At 46.0% G+C, this 21,961-nt stretch overlaps 1 protein-coding gene across 1 annotated transcript in view; it reads right to left on the bottom strand.

Moving 5' to 3' along the window:
• si:dkey-151g10.3 (serine/threonine-protein kinase WNK2) overlaps nt 1-21,648 on the bottom strand; it is a 46,268-nt gene extending 24,620 nt beyond the window's left edge. The window contains 2 exon segments of the mRNA XM_042707505.1: nt 11,489-12,849; nt 20,752-21,648. Of these exon segments, the coding sequence (XP_042563439.1) occupies nt 11,489-12,322 (834 nt within the window). The 5' untranslated portion in view covers nt 12,323-12,849; nt 20,752-21,648.
• Between the last annotated feature and the right edge of the window lie 313 nt (nt 21,649-21,961).

The raw sequence follows: 21,961 nt of genomic DNA, 5'->3' as shown, positions 1-21,961 counted from the left end.
TGCTGCCACAGGAAGATTGCCCCGGTGTGGTGGATGCAGTGTAAATCCTCTCCCTGGCAGAGTGGAGTGTTGGCACAGTCGGCAGGATTGCGCCGATGAAGCGAGGCCTCTGAGGACAGCTCCATTGCTCTCCCAGACATCGTTTATACGAACAGACTGCCACTGGCAATCTCACATGGGGATGCAAAGTGATTGATTCAAATCCTGTTGGTCACTGAGACCCCACATACCACAATGGCAATCTAATGGTTGCCCTGGTTTCCCCTATCGAAGTCTCAGCTGAAATCACACATACACAGAAAATGGCACAAAGCCCCTTTTTGTAACAGACGAAATGTGAATATCAACAGCGTTTTTTTAAAAGAGGGCACATCCGTGAAAGCCTTTCATGCCCAATGTGTTAATGATTTCCTGGTGAGCTTCATGGCTGGCTTTTAGGTGAGCCACCAGGCCCGAGACCAACCACTGAGACCATACCACCTACTTCCCTTGATTCTGCTTGGCAGTGCCCTCAGCACTACGCACCCTTGTCACGTGGCTTTGGGACCTTCATAGCTTATAAAAACGGCAAAATGAACACCAAACGGATGGACACGTGATTCTGCAGTGCCATATGGGGGGGTGGTGATTCGCTTCTGGGTCACTGACCACGGAGGGCGATCATTCCCATCCAAAATAAGGCATTGTGGTCATCTGACCCTAACAACCCCTTGTCGTTGGGATTAAGTGACCCAAGTGGAAAAGGCCAGAGTAGGGTCATGGTGCAATGACTGCAACAACACCAACTTAAGTGATACGGCCACGAGCTAAAGCAAACACTGAGGCCCACAGGGAAAGCACTGTGCTTTACCCGTTAAAACATCAGTCCCACACCAGTATGGGAACATCATATGCTTGGTGTCTTCTTGACAAAGCAGACACAGTCAGACACCAGAATGTGCAACACAACATTAGCATTAGCGTTATCGGATTGTCCACTTAGCTGGGGTAAGAAAGACAGAGGCTAGTTGTTCAACTGGTCAGGTGTTGAGATGATGTCCTGCAGAGATTCTCTGACCAAGTCCCCTAATTTGATATCCCTGTAATGAGGCCTGTTTTTCAGTGTGCAGTTCTTCCTTTGTGTTTACCATAGCTAAGGTTTGTTTCTTTCCTTTCAAGTGTTTCTTTCTTCATTGCATCTCTCTCTCCCCCACTCTCTCTCTCTCCCTCTCTCTCTCTCTAATGCCCTTTTGTGGAAGTATTCGTGAAGGCCACCTCCTCTCTCCTCTCCTCTCCCCTGCCCCCCTCTACTTCTCCCTCATGCCAACTCCGTGATGCCCCTCTGATTTTATTCTCTGAAACTCAACATCAACATGAAAAACTCCTCCATTGTTATGGCTAAAAATAACCCCCAGTGTCTGGGATGTCTCTTGCACCCACCCCTTACAAACACGAGCGCACACACACAGACACACAGACACACAGACACACAGACACACACACACACAGAGACAGACAGACAAGAAACAGCATGTCTCTCTCCCTCTCTGTAAGCATTTCTCAGCTTTTATTTCATTTGAGTGTAACATGAGTTAGTGTGTCCCGTTTTGTGGCAACAAGTTTTCAGTATAATGTGAGAGTAATATAAATCTAAACGTAATGTAGGTGTGTGTCTCTTTTTGCTCCGCTCTGTCTGTGGAATACTGGCTGTAGTCAGTCGAGTGTGTGTGCGGGTCTGCATGTCCTGAATTCTGTGTGTTCCTGTCCCTCTGCGTCCATATCCCTGCTGCAGTCAGTCGAGTGTGTGTGCAGGTCTGCATGTCCTGATTTCTGTGTGTCCCTGTCTGTGTCCGTATCCCTGCTGCCTGTCTGCATCTGTCTGAGAGCCTCCCACGGCTGATACGAGTCTCTGTCTGTATGAGCTCTCATCAATTTGACTCCCCATGTGTGTGTGCATGCGTGGGTGTGTGTGCATGTGTGTGCATGTGTGTGTGTGTGTGTGTGTGTTTGCATATGTGCACGTGTCTTGTTCTTTTAAGGCGTCTTTCTCTGTCCAGCTGCCTGAGGTTGACAAAGGTCAGCTGTGTTAATTACAATAATTATCATTCACGTACCAGCAACCCAGACAGCTAAACATCCACACACGCGTACACAGGAAAAGGACGAAAGAGATTACAAAACAAATTACTACTGTCGTAACACGGTTTTAAGGGCTAGCATGATTAAGCAACACCAACAGTTACCCTGCTCTGTTGAAATATATTTCTGTAAAATGAACAATCTACCACGAAGCCTATTTACCTCACATCCATTGGCAGTCCATTGGTAGACTCTACACGTCAATCAACTGAACCATCTTCCTAAGTGTAAGTTTAAAAAAATTGTCCAATAAATGTTTTTTTTTCTTCCCAATAGAATATTTAGATCAGTGAAACTTAGCAAAGTTATTTCACGGGACACCCTGTGCATGAAAGGATACTTTCAAGGAGCAAAGACTAGAAAACGGGCTTATGTCAATGTGCCATGTAACTCAACTCAGAAAAGTACTGAAAAGTTGCCACAAACGTTCAAAAAAAATGAAGGGGATAGCCAGAAAAAGGGAGAAGAATGAGGGAGTGAATGAGGGGGGGGTGATAAGGAGATGGTATATAACCCTTTCCATCGCCCGAAGCAGAATAAAATTGAGAAAATGAGGGGGACAGCACAACAAAGAGGGAGAAAGCGAGGGAGCGCCAGAGAATAGCGGCCCGACGCTGTCAGAAAGGGAGTCCTTTTGTGGATAGGCAGCGGGTGCCCTTCATGAATATCCCCGTCAGTCAACTGGGCCGATGCGTACGACGCCGTGATGTCAGTTCCACCCACAGCAGCTACGCTTGCAGAGCGACGGCACTCAGTGAAGCAAACAGACCATTGTTCCCTCAGGACATTAGGAGTACACTCAAGAGAGGGGCCTCCATGTTTCGTGACCCCACTGTAAGCGAGTTAGCGGTGCATTTTTATTTCTGTATGGGCGATACCCAAAACCAAACGAGACAAATAACATTACACAGTTTGTATAACTTAATTGCCAAGGCTGTACAGTTTGGCAACATGTTTGGCAACATATTTGTTGGTGTCATCGGAATGTATCAGGGGCCCGTGTAGACAGCCTATAACTTATGGCATAGGCTTCCATGAAGATGTGACCTCGCCCTGACCCTTACCACACAGAGGGACTGATTTGGACCAGACACCTGCTTCGGATAAGGTCAGGTCTTGGTTAAGGTAGAGCTGTAAACTCTCCCTCTCTCTCTCTCTGTCTCCCTCTCACACACACACACACACACACACACACCACACACACACACACACACACCAGCAGAGTAAAGCTACCGGGAGGAGGTGGAAACATTAGCCATGTGTTGTTTGGGCACTTAGAAGCACATTTCCTACAATGGGCCATACCCCCTTCTCTCTGCTCTCTCGCTCGCGCTCTCTCTCTCTGTAAACATTTTCATGAATCCCAGCACTCCCCGTGGGGTTTGTAAGTTAATTGTGTGGGTATTCCTATCTTTCATCACTTCCAAGTCCTCAGGGTCTCACTGAATGATGGGAGAGGAGAGAGGGGAAAGGCACATCACATGTTGGACATGCTCAGTGCTAACAATCAACTATGAGGCAACAACTCCACCCCCCTCCCTCCCCCCCCCCCCCCCCCCCTCCCCCCCCCCACCCCCTATTTCCATGATCTCAGATATCCTCATTCTATCTAGTTCATTGTGTGAGAAGTGGGGGAAGGGGAGCTGAAAAAAAAGATGAAGAAAGTGCAAAGAGGCAGAGAGATGGATAGGGAGAGGGGGGGGGGGGGTTAAAACACTTAACTACTAAGGAATGTGAGGCGGCTGCGGGGATTAGATGGCGGTAATCTATCGGAGCTCAGACTAACGAGATGGGCGCACTGCTGAAACGAGCAGATCCTCACTGGGATTAGCGCTGACTAGCGGGGCCAAACCCAAACACCCACATCCATGTTGTGTGTTTGTGTGCTTTTTGTTTTGCCTCGTAAGACAAATAATGATGATGACAACTGCCAAATGACAAGAACACTGTATTTGGCAATATGTACCCTGGCAGTGCTCCGATTCAGGTGTGGATTTGGCTCGGACACAGCACCAGACTCATGTACTGTCTGGGTAGCTCACAGGGTGTAGTATTCTATGCGTGTGCAAAGCGATCCCATGATCATCATCATATTTTCACATGTTCGCTTCAGGGGTTGGAAGACATAGCGAGTTATGAACAAGTGCATTTTGAACAGCAAAAGAGAGACACAACTATGGCCTTCGGACTGGCTGTGAATAAACAGATACCTTTGTTTTTTCAAAATCTAGCCGCATTCTTGTACAGTTGAAGCATATGCTTGTGTAACACTCTGGAGTTCAGCTGAATCGGTAAGCTTCCCCTTTAAAAAGGCCCTCCACATATTCTAGGTGACATGTTAAAATAATATTTGTGTTAAGATGTTAGCTTTTGAGGATCTTGTCCATTATAGTGGCAAAGAAAAATCCACCTAACAAAATGAGGAGAGCCGCTAACATGGTGGAGGAATAAACATTCGGCTTATTAGAAGTTTCATTTCAATTCCTTGTAGTATTTTTGGTCACAATTATTTTTAGCATAGAAAGGTACATCAAAAACTCCAATAACAAGATATTTTTCCGGGGTGTAGATCAGAATTTTAATTTTCATTACAAATCTTCACATCTTCTGAAGGCCCCAAAGAGCTGCCGCTGATGAACAAGACTAATTGCTATTTAAATACGCCCCGTAAATGTCTCTTCCCATTTATTTACCCCTCATTACAGCTCTTTTAGAAAATCTTTCCACTGCAATAACAGGCAGTATGGTCAGCGATTTCTCTTGCCTTTCACACTCTCCTTTACATAAACTCCTCCATTTCTCTTCTATCTCCCTCCCTCTCCTCCGTTCTCTCTTGTCCTCTCTTCCCCCCGCAGTGGAGAGAGGTTGCTATGGAGTGCGACGATGAGAAATGCAGAGTGACATAACATGGCCGTGAGTAAGCACAGGGCCTCTGAGGATGCCTCAGTGCTTCAGACTGCCACGACAGACACACTCAGTTACCCCCACCACCACCCTCGCGTCCCTCTTGAGAAGATGGGGCCAAGCCAACCGAGCGCTTTCTGCTGTGCCCAGCCAAAGCCCATGACCTTTTTGCTTAATGATGGCGGTGGGCTGGGCTGGGCTGGGCGGGGCGGGGAGAAAAAAAAAAAAAAACCCAACTAACCCTACTGGCATCATGGCACACATCAATACCTGGCAGGCCTTTAGATCACAAGCGGTCTGTCTGGCCCCGTTTGTCTGGCCTAACCGTCGGCACAGAGAGAGAGAGGCGTAATGATGACCAGGTCTTTTCCTGAATCACATCCGAATCATTGTTGCCGTTCAAAACCCTAAAGCTTAAGACCCAAACTAAACTTGCTCTACAACAAAAAAAAAATATATATATCCCAATTCATTCTGGTCTCCAGGATGACTTCATCTGGGCAAAGGCAACAATGGCTTTATTAGAGAAGGGGCTCGCCAATTGAAAACAAACAATAAAAGTAATTTATTCGCTCTTTCAAAAGATGCACTAATCTGAACAAGTCGTCAGGCAAAAAAAATCGTCTCGGTGATGCTTCCTAATACAGTGACACCTTCCAGAGAGGTGTCACCCAGTGTTGGGGGCTGCAGAGACAGGCTGTCTGTGCTTTCTCTGCGGCGGAGGCTGGCAGACTGGCCAGGCTGTTGTTGTGGCAGGGCCCGTCCTGTGGCGGCCCAGTCAGGACAGACGGGCTGCATTGAACCAGTGGCGTTTCTGCGCGAGTTGTGCTGTCTGTGCAGGCTTTTTGTTCCCGCCTGACAGGCACCCACTGTAATTAACTCCCTGGATCACCCCTGTGTACTCACTCACTGAAACACAGACAGAGAGAAGCATGCACACACACAATCTCTTCTCTCTCTCTTTAACACACACACACACACACACACACACACACACATTCATACACACAACAAACACACACACACACACACATTCATACATACAGCACACACACACACACACACACACACACACACACACAATTCATACACACAACAAACACACACACACACATTCATACACACAGCACACACACACACGCATACATATACATACATTCAAACACACACACATTCATACACACAACACACACACACATTCATACACACAACACACACACACACACGCATACATATACATATATATACATTTAAACGTCACACACACATACATACAGGGACATTCTTGTCTGCCTGTTTTTGTATTTAACACAAGCCATCTCTGGTAGACCCACATGTTCCATGAATTCACAATTCTCCATTCATAGCTAATGCTCCAGCACACATACCTACACCACCTATACACACAGAAAAGTTTAAACTAAATTTGCATAGACAAAGCTCGCTCTTCTGCATTCAGGCGTTGTAAATATACTGTATTTCATGAACATATGCTGTACGTCTCTGTACATTCTCACGGTACATTCTTCCCCACTCTTGACTGACGAACCTATTCAGTGAGGCGGCTTGGTAATGCTGCAAGCCTAAATGTTAGCATGCAGGATTTACTGCTTTGCCCTTTTGCCTCTGAGCATGCGGGCTGGGAGAGAGAAGGAGGGAGAGGAGGGCGAGAGACAGTGACAGAAAAAGAGACTGAGGGAGTGGAGGAGGGGGAAAGAGAGAGAGAGAAAGAAAGAAAGAAAGAAAGAAAGAAAGAAGAGAGAGAGAGAGAGAGAGAGAGAGAGAGAGAGAGAGAGAGGCCATGCCATGAAGTTCTATTTCCCACTCTTTCAAGCTGCATTAGGACGGCTAATCCCTGCCTCTGGAGTGGCTTCCCTGTCTGTCTGTAAGAGGGCGACTATAGGTGTGTCATGTACGTCTGTGTGTGTTTGTGTGTTTGTGTGTGTGTGTGTGCTTGTGTGCTTGTGTGTGCGTGTGTGTGCTTGTGTGCTTGTGTGTGCGTGTGTGGGCTTGTGTGTGTGTGTGTGTGGGCTTGTGTGTGTGTGTGTGTGTGTGTCTGTGTGTGCCTGTGTGTCTATGCGTGAAGGGGTTAGGGGAGACTCTGTGGACTCCCAAGAGAAAGAGGAAATGCTGTTGCCCGGTAAATTCAACGATGGAATGTAATGAGGAAATGTTTAAGTTGTGCTGTTCAGCTGAAATGAAACTACTCCAGACTATTCCAAACTGTTTGTCTCTTCTAATACATGCGACTTGCTCTTCTATTGATGCCACTTACGTAACTAGAGCTTCGAGGTGAGGGGAGGCTGTGCTGCGCTGCTTTATTGCACCCTCAGCACCCAACCAAATTAGTTTGAACCAAATTCTTAGCTGGCTATACAAACGATCGCTCATTAGTTCAGTCTACGAAGCCTTCAGATATGATAGACAATAGAGAGAGATAAAACTCTAGCTGGTAAATTCCTTTCTGTGCATTCTACACAGGAAAAAAATCAGTAATACCTTGAAATAATAATAGTAATAATAATAATAATAATAATAATAATAATAATAATAATAATAACAACAACAATAATAATAATAATAATAATAATAACAACAATAATAATAATAATAATAATAATAATAATAAAGGGAAATAAATGGTTACAGCATCAGTAGGAGGACAATTCCTACCCCGATGGGCTGGGTGAGTGTGCCTGTGTCTGTGGGTTGCATAGTGGCTAGTCCTGGAGCTAGCAGGGCTACATTCTCACTGGGAGGTTATGTCCTTGTCAAGTTTCATCTACACTCAGCCGAATGAGAGTTCAAAGGGATATGATTTAGACCCTGTGGGCCTCGAGACACACCAGAGATAGAACTAAACCCACCATCAGAACCCATATAGCAAACACTATAGGTTCAACACTATAGGTTCAACACTATAGGTTCAACACTATAGGTTCATAGCAATACAGCAGTTAGCCATCATTAACATTTAATATGGCAAACTACTAGTGGCAAAAATCACTAACACGAAATCTTACTGAAGCTTTTTTGTCGACGTGTTGATCTGTGGGCATATTTGTGACCAGATTCGTTTGAGTGTGTGGTATGTGTGAGAGTGTGTATGAGTGACAGAGAACAGAGCAAGAGAGGGAGACAGGATGGACGAGTGAGAGAGCGAGAGAGAGAGAGAGAGAGAGAGAGAGCATTAGCTCCTGAGTTCCTCTCTGGGAGTGATGCCATGTTAATCCTCTGTTTGGCTCATCATTCTAGCTTTCTCTCTCTCTGTGTTTCTCTCTCTCTCTCTCTCTGAACAGCTTACTCTCTCCTTCTCTGTAGTTCTCTTTCTCTCCCTCTACGTATCTTTAACCTGAAAGCACAGCAGACAGTTTTTCTCTGTACTGTACAGACATCATAATCTTCATTTCCCCCTTTTTGATAATCCCGTTTCATTCCACTAACTCCAGTGTCTTTCCAATGCGCTACCCCAGAACTGAACTCTGCTGGGTCATCCTTAAGAGGGTGATTCAGCACTAAAAGTGATATATTTGTGTCACTGGCAGAGTAACATGGCCCTGGCTCAGAGCTGAAAGGCATCCCAACAGGGTTTCGCTGGTGTACGATTCCAAGGCTCTACTGGTAGCATAGCAACCTATCCACTGGGCCTCATCGGGTTCTTGAACTTTTACCGACATCTCCTGTCGTGTCAGACGCAGGCCATGCAGATCACACATCAGGCATGCTGCTCTGGGGCTGATTTCATTTGCATTTGCCACTGAGCTAAATCAGCGCCAGAAGACAGGGGGAGAAAGAGAAAGAGGAAGAGAGAGAGAGATGAACGGTTCTGGAGAAGCATAGAGGAGGCATCACGTGGTTGTCTGATTACCATCTCTCCACATACATTATGCGGCATGTACCGGGAGATGGGTACATTTGCTGCTCTCCTCCTGGTCTGCCCCATGAGTCATGGAAAAAAAGGCATTTCAAGAATTAGACAGGGATGGCACTTCCTGGATGTGAATCACTGCCATGTCATGTCTGTGTGCGAGATGCCCACAAAGGTGAAAAAAGCCACTTGTCTGTTTTACATTCATACATTTGAGAAGAACCCCTCAGCTGGCAACCCCCATCACTAATATTGGTGCATGGACGAGCAACATATTTGATTGGTGTTATAATTGAGGAGATTTTTCATTGTGGGTTTTTACAACATGACAGTGACAAGAGAGGATACAGACAGTCGAGGACAAATGATCACCACAGGTAACAGTTTCCATGGAAACGAGGTCTTTAAATAGTATCAAAAGATATTCTAGCTCCACGTATAAGGTTGGTTAGCATAATAAGTTACGAGCTATACCTACAAAAGATTTTTTTAAATTTCCACTGTCAGTTTTTAAGTGGTAGTTTAAGTAGCAGTATAAAGTGCTTTTGAGGGTGTTGCTGAGCTCATACAATAGTACCCCTCAGAGAACTACTTCCCCCTGGCATTTATAGTGTCTATCTTGTAAAAGCCTTGTGTAATTTATGGTGCAGGGCATAGTGCATAGTATATTTACCCTACCTATTTATGTTGAAAGGGGGGGTACTTTTTGGGGGGATAGGCTAGTAATCCTAGCTGTGGTGGTTGAAGTCTTTGTCGGAGTGTATGGGCTTTGATCAGCTGATAAAACTGTACTGGGTAAGCAGTGCTCCGTAGCAGCCTTCTCTGCTAAGCGTTGCCGCCACTGCTACTGCCTGTGGTAAATGGATAGCGTGTGTGCGTCTTGTCAACGCTGTGTTGCTCTGACCGGGGCAACTTGCTTTGTAAGTGATATGAAGGAGGGTTGCCCTACAGGGGAGCCAAGTGCTAAAAGCAACAGGAGTCTGGGAGGTAGTCCAGCCGGCAAGCTGTACTCACACTGGGATTAACCCGGGCGCTGGAATTAGCTCCCAAGCAGAACACATGACCAAGCAACCTTTAGCAAGACCTGCAGCTACTCAACAAAAAAAAAAGAGTGGATATTATATCCCATCTAGTTTTTTTTTTTTACAGGGGTCTTTTTTGTGTGCTATTGAAAGTACAGCTTATTTTGTCACCTTCACTCTCTGCATTTGATACACTTTCACTTGACAGGCTTTACAGGGCTGTGAAAATGTCTCCTTTTGAGATCGTTTTTTTTTGTTGTCGTCGTCGTCGTGGTTCTGTTGACATTTATCCCTGCTCATGTGTGTTTGACCCGTGACTCCCTCCTGACCTTGCTAACAGTTCCTTGTTCCTCTTCCCCTTCAGGGCAACATCCTTTTCCCCCTGCTCTGTTCGTTCTCCCCCTTGCCCTTGTCTCTTATCACATGCTCTATCTGACAGTCTGGCCGACCCTCTGCGTCTTTGGTTCAGCACAAGTGCCTCTGTTGCCCCCGATGTCCCCCCCCTGGCAGAGCAAATCCTGACAGGGGGGGGAACAGAAGGCACAAACCTTTGGCACTGTACATTTCCAACAGACAATTGTGTCTCTCTTTAACAACAAACAATGAAGGGGATAGACATGGTGCTGTACAGGTTAGTGAAAGGCCTAAGACGTGATCGCTGGAAGCCAAGTCTCTGCGATTTACACGCAACCTCTGCCTTGTAATTAATGAGCGGCTTTGATAAGCTCCTTACCTCACTCGTGTTAACCCCTGAATACATGCTAAAACCTCCTTTAGAGAAGGCGCGTGTGCGTGTTAGTGTGTTTTGCTAACGGAAAAAAAAAATCTGCTCGTGAGGGATTACGGCCGCGTGTCCACTTGGAATATTTACGCTGGAAAGTTCACAAAAGGATTCAAGTTGGACGTTCAGCACTTAAGACAGTTATAAATGTCATGTTTTCAGCCGTCAATCTGAACAAACGCAGCAAATGTGTCGCTGTCACTCTTCAAAGCATGAATTATGCAATGTGAAGCGTAATGCCTTGTCTATTGTGTGCATTCTTCGAAAAGTGCAGGCTGGTGTGGGCCACAGAACCATGCCAAAAATGATATACCACACACAGTGGGAACAACAAGGCATTTCATGGTGCAGAGGAGGCTTTCTCTCGGTCATTGTATCACGAGTTTGTTCAATTCCTCTCTCCCACGGTTACTGTGCACATCTACAGAGCTAATTTCCCCCCCCCCACCTCTTGCTCTCACTGCAGTCGACTGTTAGAACCCCTGCTGAATAGCTAAGAGACAAGAGGCTAAGATTTCACCTCTGCAGCACCGGAAAAAAAAAAACCCTGAGTAACAGGATTCTAATTCATGCTAGCTCAGCCAGGGGAACCCATACACAACAAAAGCACAATACAGCCCCAAACACTTCCCCCCCTGTCCTGAGACTGTACAAAAAAAAATGAGAAGGAAGCTATTCAAGTTTGCCTTCAACCACCTATCAGCGAATCCGCAGTGGAGCTCCTATTCAAAGCCTTTAAAACTTTGATCATTCTGTCTGGATAGAAATAGACGTAAGATGGGAACAGGCTCTTACCTGGAGTTCACACCAGGCCACTTCCACCCAGGTCTCCGTGTCCAAGCCTTTGTAGACAGTTTTGAAGGCCCCTCGGCCGAGCTCGATGTCGAATTTCAGGAAACGTCCGCTGGGTGAGGTGGCCACGGCCTTCATCTCAGCCTCCTCTTCCTGCTCCTCGCGCTCCTTGGCCCGCGGTGTGGATGCAGTGGAGGTGGATGCTCCCCCTGTCTTGTCGGGGTCCTGGCATGCCCCGTCAGGAGCACCCTCCTCGCCCAGGGCTGCATGGGCACTGGCAGGAAGCTGCTGCTGCTGGGGAGCATCGCCGGGCGCGAACACAGAGTCTGAGGCGCACACCTGCAGATGGGGGGCACTTTGCGGGGTATCTGGGGCTGAAGTAGCCGCGGCGGTGGCCTCCTCCGGCTCGTCTTCCTCCTCGCAGATCTCGACACTCTTGCGGAAGAAGCGTTTGTTCTCACGCCTCAGCCGGCTGCTCTGCTGGTGGTGGTGGTGGTGGTGGTGGTGATGGTGGGGGTGGGGGTGGGGGTGCTGGTGGTGGGTGGTTGGGGAGGAGGGCGTGGAGAAAGAAAGGGAGCGTGTGTTTCGGGGCACCTCCGGCCCGTCGGCCCCGGTGTCTCCTCCGTCCTCTCCTCCTCCTCCTGCAGCTCTTCCTCCTGCTCTCCTCTCCTGCGTCTGGGAGGAGGGAAAGTCGGAGGGGGTGCTTCGCGTCCGCGCTCTCTCCCGGGCTGCTGCCACCGCGCGGCCCCCCTCTTCCGCCTCCTCCTCCCCCCTCCCTCCATCAGGCTTCTCCGAGGAGTCCTCGGTAGCCGTAGGCTCTCCGGGGTCAGTCGCCATGGGAGATAAGCTTTTCCGCTCCTCCTGGGCCGTCGCCTCCCCCTCCCCCTCCTCCGCCACCCCTCGGGCTCTCCGACAGTCCCCGTCTCTCTCCCTCAGTGGTCACCCTCGCGCCCACCACGGAGTGCAGACCGCGCTTCCTTCCAGTGCTGCAAATTGCCCGTAACCCCCGGTCGTCTACCGAGAGGGCCTATGCTCCTCTTTCTCTTCTCCTCCGTCTTGGATTCTCTCTCTCTCTCTCTCTCTCTCTCTCTCTCTCTTTCTTTCCTGCTCAAGGTTCACAACAGCATTGGTGGGTATATGCAAAAAGTTGGGTAGACCACCACCTCCCTTTCAATATTTTTTTTTTTTTTGTCTACTTCTCAGTCCTTACTTTTCTTCTCTCCATCTCCTTCATGCAGGTTCCTCCTCACAAGCAAACCTTGCCTGGGCACACCTGGTCACTCAACAGAGGGAGAGGTCTTGCCAACACGTACGAGTGACACGCCTTCCTTCAAGGTAGCAGTGAAGGGATCATCAGATACACCCTTGAGGAAAAAAAAAGGGGGAGAGAAAACAGAATATGAACATTCATCAGGTGACAGAAGGGATTCAGGTGAGGGAAAACGATGGCAGAATTATTTTTGAATGAATGTGCAAGTGAGAGCCAGGTCTCCATTTTTTTGTATTCTAAATCTTGAGTTAAGACTCAGATATAGCCTTTCATGAAAATACTGTTCATCTAAGAACAAGTGCCCCTCAAAGACATATGTTCTCTGTCAAATCCAATCGTACATGCTGTCAAACCCTTCAAGGCAAATAGATATTACAACCTGACCTCATCCTCTACAATAAGACAGCAAGGGAGCATTTTGTTACCATCTGTCTTAAGAAAACACGTTAGCGATGACGAAGCAGTTGGCCATGTTGTTCTCTGAAACATTTGTTGTTTTGTCTATGCCTTTCGTTGGACACTACGTCAGCCAAGCACAGACACTTTATGTAATACTTCAAATGGACAGAGTGGTACCTGCTTCCTAGCTGGCACGGCCAGTGCGCAGTTCTCCCCACAATAGCACTTCACCTTGCCCCTGTCAGTGAATTAACACTCTTAAGTTGATTAGTTCATCCAAATTCAGGTCGGAGGGCGAGCACATGCTGCTGTAATGCCCATAAAAGTCTAAAGTCCTACGAGAGCACTCAACTTTAGAAGGAAAGCAACCATAACATCCGCTAATTAGCCATCAGTAGCATAATCTTTGTTATGGCTCATTCAACCCAAAAGCCTTGAATTAGGAAATATTTGCATTCGGCTTTAATTAATGGTGGGGTTTTTTTTTTTCAGAGGAAATATTTACTTGTGTTGTAACAGGACTATTAGTCCACACACACCACATGAGAGATTTGGAATGCCTGATCACAATGATTAAATATGCATGATGCATTATGGGTCTTCTCGTTCTGAATGATTCATAGGCTGTGAGAGAGGTGCTGTAAAACTGAATGGAGGTGAACGGCACAGAGTAGAGAGTAATCATATTAATCCTGGTCAGCAGTTTTCCTGGTTATATGCCACTCAGGAACAATTGCCAATGTAATGCTGCATCACTATGGCTGCTCCTAAGTCCATACTTACAGGGAACACAATCCTATTCCTCCTTAGTGGCCAGGTCTCTGGCACTGAGCTCCCTATCTGTTTTCTCTTTCAGTCACACTCTCTCACACACACACACACACACACACACACACACACACACACATACGCGCACACACACACACACAACACACACACACACACACACACACACGCACGCACACACACACACACACACACACGCACACAATACACACACACACACACACACACACAAACACACACACACAAACACAAACACACACACACACACACACACACACGATCAGTAACTGATAGTGGCTCGAATGTTATATTACGTTCTCTCTCACTCTCTGCTCCGGTGACATCTTTATCTCGCGTTCTTTCGTCACTGTCCATCTGTCTGGCACATCGCTGTCCTCAGCACCAGCCCATATCCGTCAGCTGTGGTTGGTCCAGTGTGATGCTGGCCATTGCTCAGCTGTACTGAACATTCCCGGATCTAGACCATAGTCATATCCAACTACTACATAAGAGCCTACTAATGCAACATATAGACAGACGCGTCTTCAATGCACTGCCTGGTTAGGTTTTGACGAGTCACTCTCTGTTCAACTGAGTAAGAGAATCTCATTTTGACAGTTGAAGTCCCCTGACCACTACATGAAAATGCCCACATGCTATTTTAGGGGCTAGGACACTACAGCCAAGGGAACTTTACTAACAACTGTGTTTCCAAGGAATGCAGCAGGCTTAGTCTGTAGACTGTGTTGTTATATAATATCACCATATTACGTTACAGAGCAGCTAGTTTTACTACTCACTCATAGCACTCAAACATGTACTGTGCCTGTCAATCGATATAGACTGACGGTATTCATTTGTGCTTCACTGCCAATGCTATTCAGAAGGTTATGCTGCAGGGGAAGCATGTGTGACACAGCGAATGCGTGAACTTATTTCAACGGGAGTGAGCGTCACCTTCTTACGGTGCAAAAGAATGAAGTAAGGAATGTTGGTCATAGTCATCTCACACTCTGATTATCTGGTCTTTTTCTTGATAAAAAAAAAAACAGCAGCATTGAAAGTTGAAATAGGCTGTGTCCACCCAAAGATGATACAGACAGGATGTCTCCCCCCCTTCTGCCAGGAAAATGAGGAGAGGAGGAGATGGACAGGTTCAAGGTGCTCAGATAGTGAGAGAAAAAAATGGAGTGAGAATCAGATAGAAAGAAGGGACGAGACAGAAAGTAGAGGTGTATACCAGTTCAGTTACATTCCTTCAGACACTCCAAATGCAACATACACATACAAGTATCCCTCACACCTATTAAAATAATTCTTCCAGTACATACGATGTCAACTAGTTAACTTCACACTTGACGAGGGTAGCACAGTAAGACGTGCTCTGAATACCTCCTACAGATTCTCTCCATGCTAAGGCTCAGCTGCTCAGACAAGCAAATATCCTGACCTGAGAGTCTCACACCACAACAAACTGTACATTGTTAAAGTGACAGTAACACAGCTCTTGCCAAACCAACCATTATTTCACACTCATTTCCCCTAAATCAACCCTTTTGCACAACACACAACTTAACCGCATCGTTTCTTTATTTAAGGTGTTTATTTAGTCGCTCAGAATTATGTAATAATTTCCACTTTATCTAACCAGTGAACTAATAAGCATTTCAATTGTCAGCTGACTTCTGTCCCTTGCAATTGGCAAATAAAGTTTGATCGGATTGTATTTGACAGGTGGAGACAGGGTAGGGCATCCCCCAGAGGCATTTGGTGCAGGCAATTTTTGAAAGTTGAAATTGGCCACTCCTAGCGTGGGGGTACCACGAGGTCCGAGGGGGACACTGACACAGATTAGGAACCTGCCCTGAAGCGGGAAAAGGTGGGGAACTATGGATGTGGAGGGACAAGGGGCAAAAACAACAAGCGATAATGTGAGGGGAAGTTCTCCTTTAAACATGAGCTTATTTGCCCTCATGTCCTCAGGGCAAGGAGTTCCCATGAAAGCCGCACATACCGGACAGAGTTATCACAGTACATCAAACACATTCAGCCAGCTCCATCCCTTTCTTTCGCTCTGTCATTCTCTCTCTCTCTATCTGCCTACCACCCCCATACACACTCACAAACGAAAAAGAAATTAAATATATATTGTTTAGGAATGTTTCTTCTTTTTCGAGTAGATTTGGAGTGTGATGTTCTCTATTTGTTCTTTCATGAGTACATGTTAAAACATTTATTTTTTTTTTTTTTTTTAAACCCACATATCTAAATCCTTCCTTTTAACTCTTTTGTGCGTGGTGAACTACAAACAAGCCATTTCTAAACACAAAAAGTGGCACGTTCATGGAAATACAAGGCGACGCCGAGGACTGTCATCAGTGACAGGTGCTCATCCAGGCGACGTGAGGTGAGGCGAGGTGAGGCTCATCTCCTGTACTGGATATGTGTGGGAATGCCTGCAGCTACCAATCAGTCTTTGCATTAACAATTCACTTTGAGATGCACAACGTGATTCACTCTGACATCTAAAAAATGTTTTCTTTTTTCTAAAAGTGTCATAACAGGTGTCATAACGGGGTTAACTCAAACAAGTTACATCATGACCGTGGATACCACAGCTTATACTTGAGTGTTACAGTGCTACAGGATTATCTAATCGGCCACCGTTAACCTGAGATCCATTTAACAACATCTATCCTAACTCAAACTCTAATTCTGTTTTCATTGTCATTTTTTGTACATCTCTCACATACACATACACCTCTTCCTCTCTCACACACCCATCGTCACGTCCGCTCCCACAGAGTTATCAAACCCCAATAACAACAAACGTGGAACAACACAGAACCCTCCGTGCCTCTCCTCACTTCGCTGGCATACACACATTAATCCCCTGGGACGGAGTGGGCTCTGTAGATTTACTGGGGCAGACAAAGGGGTAGCCAGGGAACGTGTGTGGATGTGGATGTCTGTGTGTGTGTGTGTGCGTGCATGCGTATGCGTGTGTGCGTGTGTGTGTGTGCGCATGTGCACATGTGTGTGTGTGTGTGTGCGCATGTGCACATGTGTGTGTGCGCGCATGTGCACATGTGTGTGTGTGTGCGCATGTGCACATGTGTGTGTGTGCGCATGTGCACATGTGTGTGTGTGCGCATGTGTACATGTGTGTGTGTGTGCGCATGTGCACATGTGTGTGTGTGTGTGCGCATGTGCACATGTGTGTGTGTGTGTGTGCGCATGTGCACATGTGTGTGTGTGTGCGCATGTGCGTGTGTGTGTGTGTGCGCATGTGCACATGTGTGTGTGCGCATGTGCACATGTGTGTGTGTGTGCGCATGTGCACATGTGTGTGTGTGTGCGCATGTGCACGTGTGTGTGTGTGTGCGCATGTGCACGTGTGTGTGTGTGTGTGTGTGCGCATGTGCGTGCATGTGTGTGTGTGTGCGCATGTGCGTGCGCGCTAGTGTCCAAACCCAAAGGAAGGGGGTGCAGGGTGCAGACAGAAGGGTTTTGGGGGAGAGTGAGACATGATGCAGCTCAATGAAAAAAACGTGTGCATAAAAAGGGGGGAGGGGGCAGGAGGGGACTGGGGGGTGAGGAGAGGAGAGGGGGCAGGAGGGGACTGGGGGGTGGGGGGAGGAGAGGGGACATGATCGAGGTTTCAGACAGAGAAAGAGAGAAAGAGGAGAGAGCACTGGGAGGGTGAGAGCCCAGGGAAGGGAGGGGGTGGCGGTCGGTGGAATGGGTGGGAAAAATGTGTGTGTGTGAAAGAGAACAAGAGAGATAAAGAGAGGAGGGGTGGCACACACAACAAAAAAGGGAGTTGGGGAGGGATTTTCCCCCTGATAAAAAAATGTGCCAGTGTTTGTGTGAATGAAAGCAGTGACTATAGCTAAATTTCTGCCTGAGCAAAAACAACTAGAGTTTGGTCAGATCGGAATGGGAGAAGCAGACAGAAGAGCAGACAGATCCATAGACTGATAGTGAGGGACACATCAATGAAAGAAAAAAGTGACACGGGGCAGGAATACAAAAGCCAGGGACCAGAACAAGGTAACAGGGAAGCTACTCTGCATTAAAGCACTCCTGTTTACTTTTGAATTTGAAGTTGATTTCGATCAGAGTAGGCCAACTTAGCCTATATCCTGATTCACATCTATATCACTAGATCCTTATTCACTGTACAAATAAAAAAAAGTAATAGACGACCTATCTGACGTGCTGATAGGAGGCAAGCATGAATTAAAGATGGTTAAAACTAGCTTTCTTGCGACTGAAATCTGGAAGTTGGTCCAGTCCTGCACGGACAGTGGGTTCTGGCTGGACCCTGGGAGAGGTGAAGGAGGGAGAGGTGCTCTCATAAGCTCGTTACAAGCTGCCTCATTACTCCCTTCAGATTAATCATGAGTAGAGACTCTGGCCCCGGAAAAGTTGGACAGACTGCTGCAGACCTCAGCCTAGTTTCCTCAGACAGACCCTCCCCCCCCCCACACACACACACCACCACCACCACCACCACCACCACACACACACACACACACACACACACACACACACAACTTGGCCAAATCCTCTGCAGAAATCCAGTGCTCATTCAACTCTTGATATGTTTACTTTATCAAAAACCTGTGTGAGAGTCAAATGCCCTATAGAGCACATCCCATGCCACCATCACAAGAGATTTCCTCTGGCTGGTTGAGGACGAGAATGAGCAAAAACTTTTGATGTTTGATTAATTCTCAGGAATCAGATGTCGCCATAGCGATATTATAATCTGAGACACCTGACCAGACACAAGTTGTCCAATCCATCTAGCACAGGATGAGAAAATGCAAAAACAACATAGCCAGAGTAAAAAGTACAATGACAAAGCCATATTAATCCCCAGGTAATCTCATCATATCTGACACAATGCCTGTATTTGTTGTACATGTTGCTCTTCAGTATCCAAAGTTTGGATAAGATCAAAGGGCCAGAGGGTATGACGCTAAGTGGACACAGGCATGGGAAGCATGCCCCCGACCTACTAGGATGGGCCGAGACCACAACACAAAATACACTTTTGTCCGATCTAGGTCAAGCATGTGAAAGCGAGTGTCACTACAGCCGGCCACAGAAGGTGGCACACTGGGCTGTTCCCTGAAACCATTCCAAACCACAAGAACGAGCAAGAGGGAGGGTGAAAAGGGGGAAATATGATTTAATGCTTGTGTTTTCTTCTGCATCAGCCAATGGCTCCCCCCTTAACTGGCCCATGTAATCCAGGTGAGGCGCTTAAATGGCCAAAGCCTAACTGTGATGATGAATCTGGATTACAAATTTCTAAAGTGGCTTACTGCCTCTCCGGCATATCGCTATGAATGGGCTTTCGGTGTTTTATCCTGGAATGACAGACTGAGCGGCTCACCTTTGAATCTCAGGAGATCAGCAGAAGTGGCAGCATTAAGAGTGAAAAATGTTTGAATATGTAGGCTAGTTGTCTGCATTCGTATACCATTTTCAATGTAGTCATCAGCACCAAAGCATATAACTGTGATTCATATTGTACATCATAGCAGTCTATTTAAAAAAAAATCCACTGTGTGGATGAAATTAAAAATCTCAAGGAATGGCCTCTTCTGCAAGAGAAAAAAAATTATTTAAGTTTTGTATGGACTTACAGCTGAGATAAATAACTTTGATTTGATCATTAAATTGCTTTTAAATGAGTACTGGGATGGTGGTCGACTATATTAATAATTAATCATATTTAATTAAGTAGCCTAATTGTTAAGGAAGTATAAGGCTTTAGCCAATTGAAAATTAGCTTTAAAGCCATGAAGAGATTTCCACGTCTCAAATAGACTTACACATCTATCTTTCTGACTACATGCCTAATTGCCATGCCATGAACTGAAACAAGTCCTGCTTCAGGATGTTAGACAGATTAATAAATAGACTAAGCTATTCCAGTGAATTGTCATAGAGCAACTTGCCAGCGACAAACATCAGTCTCTGGCGCTGTGAAGAGCCCCGAACTGGCCATTTACATGCATGTCCAACAAAGCCGTTCAATTTTGTTTACAAAAGAAACTATTCATAAATAGCTTAGTCTACAGCCACACGTATTATATGATATAAAAAATGTGACCTATCAAAATGAGTCAAATTGTATTCATATCTATAGCTTTAATTCATGTAACCTACAATATTTTTTTTACGTAAACCGTTGTCAGCTGGTTGTAGTGACAGATAACCCTACAAGGCACTGCAGCATATGCTAGCTGGATTTCATGTGGAAGTAAGTTAGCTCTAAACCTAGGGTATGTTTAGACGATTGACACGAACTGACGATTGTCAGAAATTGTAATTCGGTTTATGTCTTACCAATGTGTCAAATAGAACAAACAAACCATGCGCTGCCTACAGTACATGTAACACCAGAGTTGTTTTATCTTGCTGCCTGACTAGCTACCTTCATGGCTAGCTCCCTACCGAAGCCCGGCAATCATCTACAGCGAAAATAGCATCAAAATGTAATCAGCTTCCCTCCTTCTATAAATACACAAATCAATGGTGCTAACATACAATTGACCCACACATTAAACACACGCTTAAAGGAGTCAATCGACGTCAATGTTATGATATGCGGGCTAACGATGAAAGAAGCTGTCATTGCCACTACTATAGCAGTTCGCGCTTCTATTTGGAGACCAACAGCACGAGCGTATGGACCACAATAAAGAGGACCACAATATCTAACTCGGACAAAACCCAAACAGTGAAGGCCAGTTAGAGCCATTTTGTCAAACACGTTAAAAGTATAGCTTACCCATTTGCGACATCCTGTGTTGTCCGCTGAGAGAATGTATTCCGTTGTCGCGGTATTACCAGGCGAAAACACATATATCGTCTCTCAACGATGTTTATTGGATTGCATTCTCTACATTATTTAAAATGTACAATTTCTCTATTCTAAGTTAAGGAACTACGTCTTTCTTATGCACTCTATCGTTGGCAGGTGGGCTACTCCTTTACCGTTCGATGTACAGCTCTCTTGATTTGACCGCGTCGTTAAATCCTAGCCAGCAAATCCCCAGTTAACGTCGAATCACAGTCTGATTTGATAAAGTCGTTATAGGTGCCCCGTGCATATGATAAAATAGTTTTTAGTCGCATTCTCTCATGAAGACGATTCACCGCAGACACAATAATTTCCTACGCTATATTTGTACATAATTTACAAAACAATGACCGTCTGCATACGGGGAAGCAATGATGTTGCTGGGTGCACTTGCTCTCCTCTTCGTTTCTCCCTCTGCAATAGACAGTCGTTTTCGGGCTCAGCCTGGTGCGCGCTACCGCCGCTCTCGACCACGGCAAGTCGCGCACCCGAGCCTATTTTTATTTGCTAGTCAAGAAGCATTCACGTTGATTTGTGGTGTTTTTTTTTAAATTTCATAGCAGATTTTCTCTTTCGGTTTAGTTAGTCCACCTAAATATATCTTTGCAAGAAAACCTAAACTAGTCCCCATGTCTAGAAACCAATTTGAACAAACTACCCCACTTCTCTTCGTCCTGAACGTCATTGTCATATTGATTTCAATGTTAGAGCTCTCGGCCCATCTAAAACTCAAAATGTCTGTTCACAAAATGTTGTGGGCTGACCTTACTGTATTTGTATTTGATTTTGATCAGATCCAGACCACAATATAAAAAGTGTGTTGAACCCCCCCCCCCCCAAAAAATCCAAGTAAAATGCAAATTGTTAGGACACATACCATCTACGCATTCATGCTATACTTCTCTGCTACAGTCCGCCTAGTTGTATGTTATACATTATTTACATAATAACATGTCGCCACCTAGCGGACGTAAAATGGTACCGCCGCTGTCCATGGTGCTTGTTTAAACGAACCCTCTCAATCATTCACTGGCAGGTGGCTTCTACACGCTTCTTCATACTTCAAGTTATTTTGGTTTAACCCAGTTACAGACAGACGCAGACATCACTCCCCTGATCCCCACAGACTGTGGCACAG

The sequence above is a fragment of the Clupea harengus genome, chromosome 4 (genome assembly GCF_900700415.2).
Source record: "Clupea harengus chromosome 4, Ch_v2.0.2, whole genome shotgun sequence".
NCBI lineage: Eukaryota > Metazoa > Chordata > Actinopteri > Clupeiformes > Clupeidae > Clupea > Clupea harengus.
This window is presented reverse-complemented; position numbering and strand designations above follow the sequence as displayed.